This window comes from Rhinatrema bivittatum, chromosome 4 (genome assembly GCF_901001135.1).
Source record: "Rhinatrema bivittatum chromosome 4, aRhiBiv1.1, whole genome shotgun sequence".
Classification (NCBI taxonomy): Eukaryota; Metazoa; Chordata; class Amphibia; order Gymnophiona; family Rhinatrematidae; genus Rhinatrema; species Rhinatrema bivittatum.
This window is the reverse complement of record NC_042618.1, coordinates 309525441-309537899: the sequence shown is the minus strand read 5'-3', so window position 1 is coordinate 309537899 and position 12459 is coordinate 309525441. Positions and strand designations below refer to the sequence as shown.

The window sequence follows — 12459 nt, the reverse complement described above, 5'->3', positions numbered from 1 at the left end:
TTCACAACGGTGGACAATGCAAACTGTACAAGTTTATGTGTGTGTGCATGTTTGTTGACTGCACAATACTGTTGAGTGGGCTAGGGATTGTAAAAGAGGGAGAAAAGGCTATAATTCAGCAAAGCACTATTTAAAGAGCCAATGAGATTAGGATAGGTCTTGAAGAACATTAGTGATGTGCTGGATGGCTCCATGGGGGCTCCCAAGAGCCCCTTCTTAAAGTTTTATAGAAACCAAGATTATCACATTGAGTGGAGCTGACTTCAATAAGAAATTGGCAGCACATTAGGGATGTGCAGAGCAAAATTTTATGTTCATATTTTTTATGTCCGAAAGGGGGTCCCACTTGCGGCCAATATGGACATAAAAAAAATCCAATGAGTTGGGTATATGTACATATGTGCAAAAAAAAAAATTAAACCCCCTCACCCTCCTTAATCCCCCCCCCCAGACTTACCACAACTCCCTGGTGATCGAGCGAGGAGTGAGGACGTCATTTCTGCAATCCTTGGCGAGAAGCATGTGACGTCGGCGGCACGTCGAGTGACGCGGCGTCACGTGATTCCCGGCAAGTTCGCGCCGGACGGCTCGTTCGGCCCAAAAAGAACTTTTGGCCAGCTTGGGGGGGCCTCCTGACCCCCTCAAGCTGGCCAAAAGTTCTTTTTGGGCCGAACGAGCCGTCCGGCGCGAACTTGCCGGGAATCACGTGACGTCGGCGTCACGTGATTCCTGGCTTGTTCGCGCCGAACGAGCCGTCCGGCGCGAACTTGCCGGGAATCACGTGACGTCGCGTCTGAGTGACGCGGCGCCACGTGATTCCCGGCTCGTTCGCGCCGGACGGCTCGTTCGGCCCAAAAAGAACTTTTGGCCAGCTTGAGGGGGTCAGGAGGCCCCCCCAAGCTGGCCAAAAGTTCTTTTTGGGCCGAACGAGCCGTCCGGCGCGAACGAGCCGGGAATCACGTGACGCCGGCGTCACTCGACGTGCCGCCGACGTCACATGCTTCTCGCCAAGGATTGCAGAAATGGCGTCCTCACTCCTCGCTCCATCACCAGGGAGTTGTGGTAAGTCAGGGGGGGGGGGGATTAAGGAGGGTGAGGGGGTTATATTTTTATTTTGGCTCAACAATCGCGATTTCCCACATATCGAACATATCTATGTTCGATATGTGGGAAATCCGATCGTTTATGTCGAATCAATTTTTTAAGTAAAAAAAAAATATGAGTTGCGTTTTACTAATGCGGTCAATCCGAATGCACACCCCTACAGCACATCACTAAGGAACATCCAGCACTAAGTCCATAGCAACAGTGTTCTGTTTCAGTAGCTTTACTGGGCTCTGTATGCTGTTTCACTTCAGACTATGATGTCACTTATGAAAGACTCACCCGTTAACATGAACTGGTAGGCATTGTCAGAGATGGAGAAGATGTGGGGTGGAGCCTCCTGGCGTTTCTTGCCTCTGTATCCACCGACTACCTCCGGGTTGTACACTGGCAGCCACTTGTAGGGGTTAACAGTGACACAGAAGAGGCCTGAGTATGTCTGTAGGAAGAAGAATAGACAGACAGAAAGCCATTAGATTCTTTTGCACACCAGAACTGAATATGCCTTCTTGTGTTGTAAAGGTACTCACATAGATCATCCAGGCTCTGTAGCGGTCCTTCAAGTTGTACAGGACTGCAGGCTCATGCAGGTGAGTCAACATTGCCATGTCCTCAATTTTATCAAACTTTGGCGGGTTCATTGGATAAACATCCTCAGGCTTAGCATTGATTGTCTGTGGTAGGTAAAAAGGCATATGATGAATATTTGTCTTACTTAGAATAATTATATACACACACAGAGCACATCAAAGAACAATCAACTAGATATAAAGATCAGATGACCTATAGCTTCCTATACCACTATATTCATGAGAGGGAAAGAGAAATAGATATAGATACATAGAAACACCTAGATTTCAGGCAATACACCTTTTATGTAAAGTGCTCATAAATTAATACCCTAAGGAAAGAGCACTAATGTGTAGTATAACTAAATTTTAAATAATATATGGAATTCACATCAGTTTCCACTCAAAGTGCTTGAAACTGAAGCACAAATGTCAAACAGCTTACCCCACCTCTAATTAAAAAAAACTACACGTTCCAGAATGCAATATACTAGATATTAAAAACTGTAATTGGTTTAGCAGATCCCTGTGACCTGAATCCATGGCATCACATAAACCTGAACCAGAGGCATAGCCACGGGTGAGCCTCTGGGGCCTGTGCCCCAAAATGTTTGACTCAGGCGCCTACCCCTAGCAGTAGGGTCATGTTCCATCTGAGTCAGTCCTTTAAAGGTGCAGGAGATAAACGGTCTGGAAGTATTGGAATCACTGCCCTGTACATGATTCCCTGCACCTTTAAGGAGGCTAATTTGAATAGGAAACACTACTTTACTCAAGCCAGGCCCATGAGACGAGGGAGAGGACTTCTGATTATAACCAAAAAAAATCTCTTAATTTATCTAGGGTGCATCTAGATTGTCATTCTCAAACTGAAATACTTGCAATTTCTAATTTCTTCTGGGGGATTTGTCCTACTTATGCGCCTCTTACTGTTTTAAACTATTGTCCTATTGCCATTCTCAATATCAAATCTTCTATTGATGCAGATAATCAAAACATGATGGTGCTGGGAGATTTTAATGTACATGTTGATGTACTTTCACTTTCAGAAAGTTGTGAATTAGTTCTAAATTCTATGGAAGTTTTAGGCAGGGTGCAAATAATTAATCAGGCTGCTCACAGGCTCAGCCACACTTTAGATTTTGCATTAGTTCAAAGTGCCTCTCAGGTCATGAGAGACTTTTAAACCAAATGCATGATGGTCCCTCGGCCTGATCATTTTTTAATTAAATTGGAGGCTATGTATGTTACTGAAAAAAGGCAGTCTTGAACACAAAATCTCACAGTATATAAATGTAAGTGAGATACCCTCTTCCTATGATTGAAGAGGTAAATGTGTTTTGTGCCAATGAGGCCATTGTCCATTGGAAACAGACTTTGCACTTATCTTTGGATAGAATTGCCCCTTTACACTGTCTTACCAATAATTGATCACACAAAGCTCTCTGATATAATCCTGAACTGATTCCAGTTAAACAGATGAGGTTGCTGGTGAAAAACTAAATCTCAAAGTGATTGAGAAGAATTTTTAGTCAAACTCCAAGGCTATAGAGCCAAAGCAGATAACTTTAAATGTACATTTTTAACTACCCAAATCCAATCTGCTCCAAATCACACTAGAGAGCTGTTTCATATTGTAAACATCCTCAAATGTCGAAAATAAATTTCCACATAATAAATTAAATCCTGATATTATTCATCAATTTTTCATCAAAAAGATTGTGATGCTCTCTTCTCAATTTCCTGGTAATAATATTAGCTAATGATGTTGAACCCCTCATACTATGGGATGCCTTCCAAGATGTTTCTTTGGAAGAAGTGAGTGAAATCTTGGGAAATTTGAAAACTAATTTTTGTACTATGAATGAGTGTTTGAAGCCTCTATAAAATGCTTAAGGCCAAAACTGGCTAAGTATGTGAAAACCCTGGTAAATTTTTCACTAAGGGAAGATCATGTCCCCATTCCACTTAAGTCAGCATTAGTGCGGCCAGTACTATCTCAAACCTCCTGTTTCTCTCAAAAGTACTAGAGAAATTTTGGATGATTATTCTGTTTTAGACCTACAGAAATACAGAGGGTTTGATAGTGGATCACAATTCTTTCTTGTTTTGCTTGACCTTACAGCAACATTTGATGCTGCTTCCATAAGGTTGATCACAAGCTATTACTAAAAATATTTAGTGAATTGGTAACACTGTTTTAAAGTGGTTTGAGTACTTTTTGGAGGGACTGTCCCAGCGAATAGATATTTATGACCTAAAATCCACCTTGTTTGATATGAAGACTGGAATGCCTCATGAAGCCTCACTTTTGGCTTCCATTTTTAACATTTATATCACTCCAATCTGTAAAGTCTTCTTGGGTCTCAATATTGATTATTGTATCTTTGCAGATGATATCCAGTTCTATATACTTATTAAAAACTCTTTGAGTGAAGCCCTAGACATGATCACTCGTTTCTGTTAACCTTAAGAAGCTGGTTGACAAACAATCGTTGAATTTGGGAAAAAATGAGATTTCATATCTTGCAAGATTCCCTTCTGACAGATTTCCTAAACACTTATCTGTTGAAGGAATTCATATCCCGATAACTGAACAGGCCCAAAGTCTTGGCATTATTATGAATTCAACTCTTTCCATTCATTCGCAAATTAACAAGGTTGTTAAATATGCCTTCTTCAAGTTATGTATGGCCTTTTAAAAATGAAAATGATTTGAAGACGGTAGTACATTCTTTAGTAGTCTCATTGTTAGGTTACTGTAATGCTCTTTACTTAAAGCTGCCACAAACTTCACTATGTGTGCATATCAATATGTCCAAAACTCTGCAGCATGAGTAGTGTCTAGGACCTGATGTGTCAATATATTTCTCTTGTTTTGGTGAAATACCACTGACTACCTATTGAGTCGTGGATAAAGTTTAATATTTTACTACTGGTCTTAAAAGGGTTTCACGGCCTGACATCTTTTAGTTCTAATGCAGCTTTGAAGCTTTATCAACCCTCAAGGCCTCTAAGAGCCACCTCTCAGCATCTCCTCGATGTCCCCATCTTTCAGACAGTTTTGGCTTGACGAATCTCATGACACCTGTTCTATGTCCAGGGACCAGCTCTGTGAAACATACTACCATTAGGAAGTAAGGAAAAGAGTTCCTTATTGAGATTCAGGAAACTTTTTAAACCATTTCTTTTTAAGCAGGCGTTCAATGTAATAGGATATGAGAGCCTATAATTGCATGATTCTTAATACAAGATATTTTAAACTGGTAATGATGACAACTATTGTAAATTTTATTGCTGATCTGTGAGTAGTCATGGCTAGAGTCCGCTTTGAGTTATCTGGAGGAAAGAATTGCAGCTTTTATGATTTTGTTTTATTATTTTTTATTTTTACCTTTTATTCTGTTTGAAGATTTAGTTTATTGTTTTGAGTTTCTGTCTTATATGTTTTATTGATTTAATGTTTGATCTGTCTTGACTGTTTTATCTGATAAATTATGGATGTTTGGTTATAAACTGCTTAGCAAGGTTGATAGGCGATCTATAAATCTGAAATAAATGAATACAACTACCATCAGGCTAGACATGTAAATGTTTGAAGCCATCAAAGTTTTTGCTTCTGGCAAGTAATTATTTATCTTTCTCCTCTCAGTCCCTTTAAAGTTCAGGAATGCCTGGGATAGGTGGAAGCATATTTACATAATTGTTCTTCAGCTTCCTAAGATTAATTCATACATAAAGTACCGTATTTTTCGGAGTATAAGCGATTTCAGTGACTGCAACTTATATACTGTCACAATCTCTCTCTCAGCCCGTGCTGTTAACTTCTCTGTACATATAGGTGCGTCTTATCAAAAGGTGCAACTTATCTACCAACTTTTTCATCAAAATGGCAATTTATAGAGGGTGCAACTTATACACTGTAAAATATGCAGCTGCCTTTACCATAGAGGGAACATGAGAAACAGCAGACAGAGGTCAAGGAGACAGTGAAGGACAGGGCATACATAATGTTGCCACAAATTTGTCGTGAAGATTCACAAAGGATGGGGAAAGGGGCAGGGTGGGGTGTGGGACTGGCCACAGTGCCTATCCATATTAACCTTCAGATCCCCAGAAAATTCACTTCTGGACTACAGCACTGACCAGAACCCTGAATATAAATGTAAGTTGCCACAAAAACTGTGCTTACCCGTTTATCCTCTGTTTCCACTACTGTTTTTCCTCCTTCAGTGCCCTTGATTTTTCCCTGGATGTATTCTGTCTTGGGATCAGCTACAAAGCAATACGTCTTGGCATCAAAGGGTTGATTCTGAGACTCTATTCTTTCCTTCTCACTCTTCCGGAGATATGGGGCGGCCACGCCAAAAATTTCCATCTCAGTGTCTCTGCTCATGTTTGCGACTAAGAAAGAAATACTTAAGTTAGTTTATGTCATCAAAACTGTGGGCCTGCCCGTCTATAGTAAGGATGTGTGCCATTCTGGGTCTTCTGGTTTTCTAAATCCCCTTTAAATACATTCTCATCCTTGTCATATTTTTCTTTTCTGAGCACTTACTTTTTATGAGTACTTTAAAAGAAAAAGAGCAAAAGTGATGATTAACCCATTTAGAGGCCACAATGATAAGCTATTTGAGAAGATTTGCAGGATATTTTAAATGCTATCCTGAGATTTAACTAGTCAGATTTGGGAGGCCGAATAGAAGTGGCTAGGTCAAGATGATAGGACTTAAGGAGCTGACTCAACTCAGAACTGTAGAATGCATTATCAGTCTTATTAAGAGATGCATAAGCCTCATTATTCTTTTTTAAATGTTTGTCATTTCTGTGACATCAGTATCCCCCTAGAAAAAGGTAGGGCAAATGCACAGAGCAGGCTCAACAAATGACATCAATGCAAAATCAGGAGAAGAAGCAAAAAGTACTGGCCCATGCTTTATAGAATTCTCGCCAAAATGTGTTTGACCTAGCTCTGTAGGAAATAACGGCAAAAAATCAGCTGCCAGAAACAGAGAAAAGTTTCTGCAGTTGCCCAGGAAAACTCAGTAATGGCTTTGCAAGTTACAAAACATGAACTACTGGCAATTAAGGTCAACGTGTGTCAAAAAGTTAAAAACCACTTTTTCCCATCTTTAAAATCTTTCTTCTTTAGTGAATCAGAGCTGTCTTTCTCATTAAAGTGCATTGTTAGCAGCACCCTGGGAAAACACACCCTTCCCTTGCACACATCATTCACTAGTCAATCTCTGAAGTGGTTTTAACGTCTCGCAACACCCTTTAGCACCTCAATACAGTATAGTAAGGGTAGGGCCAATGGGAAATGGAATCTCATCTGCCCCACAGGAGAACTCATTTCCTGCAGGACCCCACACACAGCAGCTCTTGCAGTCATGCCCTTACACTGAGGAGACTGGATTTATAGATGTCACTTGACCATCACAATCATTCACCTACAACAGGAATGAGTGCTAAAATATAGAAAACCCTGCCTTCTCTAACTTTTTCACATCTCTACTGGCATGCATGACATCAGACACGATACCAAAACAGTCATCCACTCTCTTATCACCTCCCACTTAGACTACTGCAACTTGCTCTTTGTGGGCCTCACTCTGTAACTGTCTTTCTCTGTTGCAAGCTATTCAAAATTCAGCTGCATGACTTATCTTTCTTCATTGTTGCTGTAACCATGGAACTCCTCTTCTCTCAAGTTGCTACCTTAGCTCCCTGTGCACGTCTGCATACGGTTCAAGCTTCTCTTACTTGCCTATAAATGCATTCACTCTGCTGCATCTTATCTGTCTTCTCTCTCCCTACATCCTTCCTTATGAACTCCATTCATCAGGCGAGTTTCTCTTATCTGTGTTCTTCTTCGCCACCCCCTTTCCACCTTTCTGTGCCATGTACCTGGAACAGACTTCCTGAAGCAGTGTGTCATACTCCCTCTCTGGCCATATTCAAATCCAGCCTAAAATCTCACCTTCTTTGAAATTGCGTTTAAATCCTAAAAACTTCTCTACAATAAATACACTTCCCACAGACTCTTATTTGTCATGTATGTTTGTCCGGACTAGATTGTAAGCTCCATGGAGCAGGGACTGTCTCTTATGGGTGTCTGTAAAGCGCTGCATGTGTCTAGTAGCATTTTAAAAGTGATATATAGTAGTAAATAGTATAGTAATAACCATGTCAAAGAAAAAGAAATTGATACGTCTGGAGGCAGAACAGTGACTGTTATTACTCACTCCTCTTGGCATTTTTTTGAAAGGCAGCTGTTTATTGTGAGAAAAGAGAGGAGGATGCCTATCAGCTGCGTCAAAGAAGCACAAATAGATGTGATCCTTTTAAACAGATCCAACACACAGACCTCCTGGGGGCACTAGGACACTGTAAAATTGCAGGCCTCTCGCACTCATCATCACTGCTGACTGACGACCACAGTGGCAACTTGCTGAACCACAAAGCCGGCCCTTTTCCAGCAGTATTTTACCTAAGGCTGGCAGGAATTTTCAAGAGCCTTATGGCCAGATTTTCTGGAAATGAGCCACACTCAAAACAAAAGAGAAACTGAAAACCAAAAACAAAGTACTCAAATTAAGTATATCTGCAACGGAGTCAGAAACTCGACCACCCTGAGATGTTGTATTCATATCATTTGATGAACAAAAATTTTAAATAAATAATTTTTCACTTCCGTACAGGATCGTAAGTGATTGACAAAAAAAATTGTTTTCATTAAACGATAAGGGGAAATTTTCGAGAGTTGGAGTTGCACAACTTTTTACACCACCCCTAGGGTGTCCTGTGCTCACTGGCCTGCACACTAATTTTCTGAGCTCCCCAGGGAACTTCTCTTTTCAAAATATCTACCCTGGTGGGGATCCTGGGTGCAATCCTCCCCGCATGGGGAGTTAAAAATAAATTCCCTCACATATACTATGCAGGAAAGGTGCCAGTGACACCCCCAGCTCTCTTCCCCTGAGGAACAGTTCCACACGCTGCCTTCCCCTGCACCGGTGAGAGGGGGAGGGGAACTTTTCCAAGGTTGTGTTTGCATAGAGAAACACCCATTTACCTGTGGAAAAACTCCTGCTCTCAAAATATTAGGCGCATACAAATTTTAAGAGAATTTCCAGAACCTAACAGGAGCCTAATCTTGGTGCAAGTGTTCCACCCTTCGGGGCCTGATTCGCTGAGGTTTTATTTCCCATGTTGCATGAAAAAACCTTGATGGATCAGCTCCTTAGGCACAGCATTTTAGATGCATAAAAGTTCATTTTCAGCGTTTGACATCATCCAGTGTAATGAAAATGTGCATTCATGCCCTTTGTCAATTCTTAAACATCTATAAAGAGAAATTTCAAAAAAGGTAGCCATCTACTTTTTTCTTGGCGGGGGGGTGGGAGTGGGGAGAAGGGAAAAAATATAGAAATACTTATCTGCTACATTAAGATAGAAAATGTAGAAAACTATAACAAAATTTGTGGTTGATTTCATAGCAATCTTAACATAGTAAGGAATGTGGAAAGCAAAGAATGGATAAAAGACTCATGGCAAACAAAACGTTCTGTTCAGAATCAAGAAAAATCTTTGATAAGGCAAAAAATAAAGCACAAAATGCAAATCATTTAGAATGCCTGCATGGTCACAACGAAAGCTGTGTGGGAATTAATAAGTCACTTGTAGAATTCAAAAAATATATTTCAAACCTATGGTAATAACAAATCAAATATTTTTAAGTGAATGCAAAATAAAGCTAGATATTTATCTTAATTAAAAAAAAAAACAAAAAAAACCTTCTCCCAGACAAAACAACTTCTCATTTACAGGCTTGAAAACATGATGCAGAGTTAGATGCAAAAATGGCATTACATTAACCATCTAACTTTCTCAAAATGACATCTGTGCATCCAAAATGAAACTATACCTCTGAAACGCCGACTTAGCAGGTGTTAACATGTAACTTTCTAATGCAGAAAACCTATTTTATGAAAATTCATTAAGGGCATAACTTTTAGATCAGGTCCTCTCGCCCTAAGCTTTCAAACCTTTTGCCCATAATCTATGATTGAGGGTGCTTAACTTTTTGGTTGGGCTCATTTTCTCAAATCATTTGGCACATGCAGAACTGATAAGACTTCTCTAGACAAGCCACCAGCAGTACATAGTGAACAGGAATCAATGGCCACAGGACGCAAGGTATCCAGCAAAGCAAAGCTGTACTCTGCAGGATAGGAGATTACCGAGATTTCCTGAATTGTCATCAAGAGGTTTTTCTTTAAAAGTTTTACATTTGAGCATTCCCATCACATAGAGCTAAAAGTGTCTTTATCTACAATGCTGATTACAAGAATCCTGCAATGCTGGCCAAACCATGGGCATTTTAGAAGAGGTTAAATATGATTGACAGAAAAATTTGTATTGTGTTTCTTTGTAATTAACATAAATAGAAGATTTCTTCATTGCCTCACAAATGTTAGGCCAATCATGTTCTGGAAGGATCTCAGCAAATTTCAATGTCTATATTGTTTATTATTTGTGACTACAACAGCGCTTCCCAAATCTTTCCTAGGGACATCACAGCCTGTCAGGTTTTCAGGATATCCAAAATGAATATGGTTGCATGAGATAAATTTACATATAGTAGGTTTCTTATGTATGCAAATTTATCTCATGCATATTCATTCTGGATATCCTGAAAACCTGACTGGTTGTGGGATCCCCAAGGCAAGTTTGAGAAGCCCTGGACCATGCTGTAGAGCAAATAGGTTTTTCTGGGTTTTCCTATTCCTAGTACAATGTATTTTGGTCCTTGTTCTGATTTTCTGATTCCCATCCCAGTATATTTTGAATCTTGTTGCTCAACTTTAGCAGACTATTGAGATGGGGTTAGAGAACCAAAAAGCCCATATAAATGGATTTAGTTGGTCAATGCTATTGGATAAAAACATTTTAAAAAAATTAAACAAGGCATGTTGCAACATCTATTTTTTGACAGCATCCTCACAAACGTTTGCTCCGTTTGTACAGGGAGGTTGCACAGCTTCCTCCAGATGCTGAAGGCATCACAGCAATTATTATTGGTCACCAGATGCTGCTGTAGCAGCCTGGGTTGCTTGCACTGCCAGCACCACAGAGGTCTCTCAATTTATAGAGAAGCCACATGACCTAAGAAAAGACTTGAAGGTCAGACACCAGGAAAATCTTATGCTTTGATGCAGCTCAAATCTATTGAGCAACACAAAACTCCAGGGCATGTGGGAATGAAGGAATGGGGAAAAAGAGATTTGGTAACAGCAGAAATAATGAGCCAAAGTTTCTGAAAACTCCCTGAGCAGAGGGCACAAATAAGGCACAGTACTTGTTTTCTTCTAACAAGCATTTCCCTTGGTTCTACAGATCCTTACCTTATTGATCACCCACCAGTAGATGAAAAACTCAACTGAAAGAAGGCACCACCTGCAAAATTAAGTTTGGCATTAAAACAATCTCACTAACAAAGACAAGTTGCTAATGCTAGAGGTGCATATTATTTGTGTGATTGTAGAAATGTTGCATGCTCTAGGATAACAAAAGTGATGCTAGAATTGCAAATTATTTGCAGGGTTAACAGAAGTGTTTTTTATAATTGCCTCTGTTTGCTGCATAACAAAACATTGTAGGCTAGGCACAAGGGCAATGGGCCCTTTCTAACAGTGGTACACCAGAGTTGGAGGATGAGGCATCATTGTCCTTCATGTCATTGTGTCCCTTTCACTGTCTCATCCATTGCAACCCCTGTTGCAGCATGTTTTCAGAATAATAGAAATCTTGTAATAGTTGGGTGTTTTCCACATATTAACAGAAATATTCCTAAAGCTGCACATGGTTTGCATGGCAACAAAGTGTTCATATGATTTAATGTTATTCATAATAGTGGATATGTTATTAGAGTTGCATCTTATTTGTGTAATAGCAAACATGCCTATAATTTGCATGGCAGCAGAACTGTCCTGTAGCGCTGCTGGAATTTCACTAGGATTGTATATTTTTGGAATGATAGCAGAAATGCTCCTCTAGTTGCATACTGTTTAAATGTTCTTATTGCTTGCAATTTTTCAGTATGTACATATCATTTGCAAGATAGCATACATTTCATAATAATTTGCTATGTATACTTTTTTAGAATAAAACAGGACAAGTCTTAAAATCCAGGTTTGAAGTACAAGCTATATCATGCATAGATCATAGTATGCTAGCAAGAATAATAAAGCTGCAGGAAGTGGAGCTGAAGCTTACCTGCTGTTGGTTTTTCAGACTAAATGTAATGGAGATGATGGTAAAAATGTTTTTAAAACCTGATAGGAGCAAAGCAAGAAATGAATAAGAGCTTACCTCAAAATGCGAAGAGACACCAGTACACAATGTGTGTATGTTTTTATAAAGGCTCAGATCCTCCCACTGTACAGCCCTTCTCTATATTTGGTAAGCAAAGCCAACTGACACTTAAGATTCATCATCATTCCCCTGCTAACATTTTTGTCCTAAAATTTATATATAGAAATTACTACATAGTATCTTTCTAGTTTCAGTAATCTGTCAAGGTGTACGTATAATGTTCTTCTGACTCCCAAATCCTGAAATTAGATACCCTCCTCCGCCAAATGCGTATTACGCTAGACTATAGCATACAACAGAGGGCAAAATAAAACTTTTCTGCAATTGGAGCAAATGTTACAGAACACAGATTGTCTGAGCAAATAAGAAAAGCAGACGGCTGTATGGCCAGGTTCTCTTCTTGCAGCAG

The 12459-nt window shown here is 39.8% G+C and overlaps 1 protein-coding gene across 1 annotated transcript in view; it reads right to left on the bottom strand.

Moving 5' to 3' along the window:
- The window catches only part of LOC115090760 (myosin-3), a 76539-nt gene extending 65327 nt beyond the window's left edge, over positions 1-11212 (bottom strand). The window contains exons 1-4 of the mRNA XM_029600248.1: positions 11081-11212; positions 5866-6077; positions 1635-1778; positions 1387-1543 (exon numbers count right to left, since the gene is read on the bottom strand). Coding sequence (XP_029456108.1) covers positions 1387-1543; positions 1635-1778; positions 5866-6069 — 505 coding nt within the window. The 5' untranslated portion in view covers positions 6070-6077; positions 11081-11212. The remainder of the gene's footprint in view (positions 1-1386; positions 1544-1634; positions 1779-5865; positions 6078-11080) is intronic.
- Between the last annotated feature and the right edge of the window lie 1247 nt (positions 11213-12459).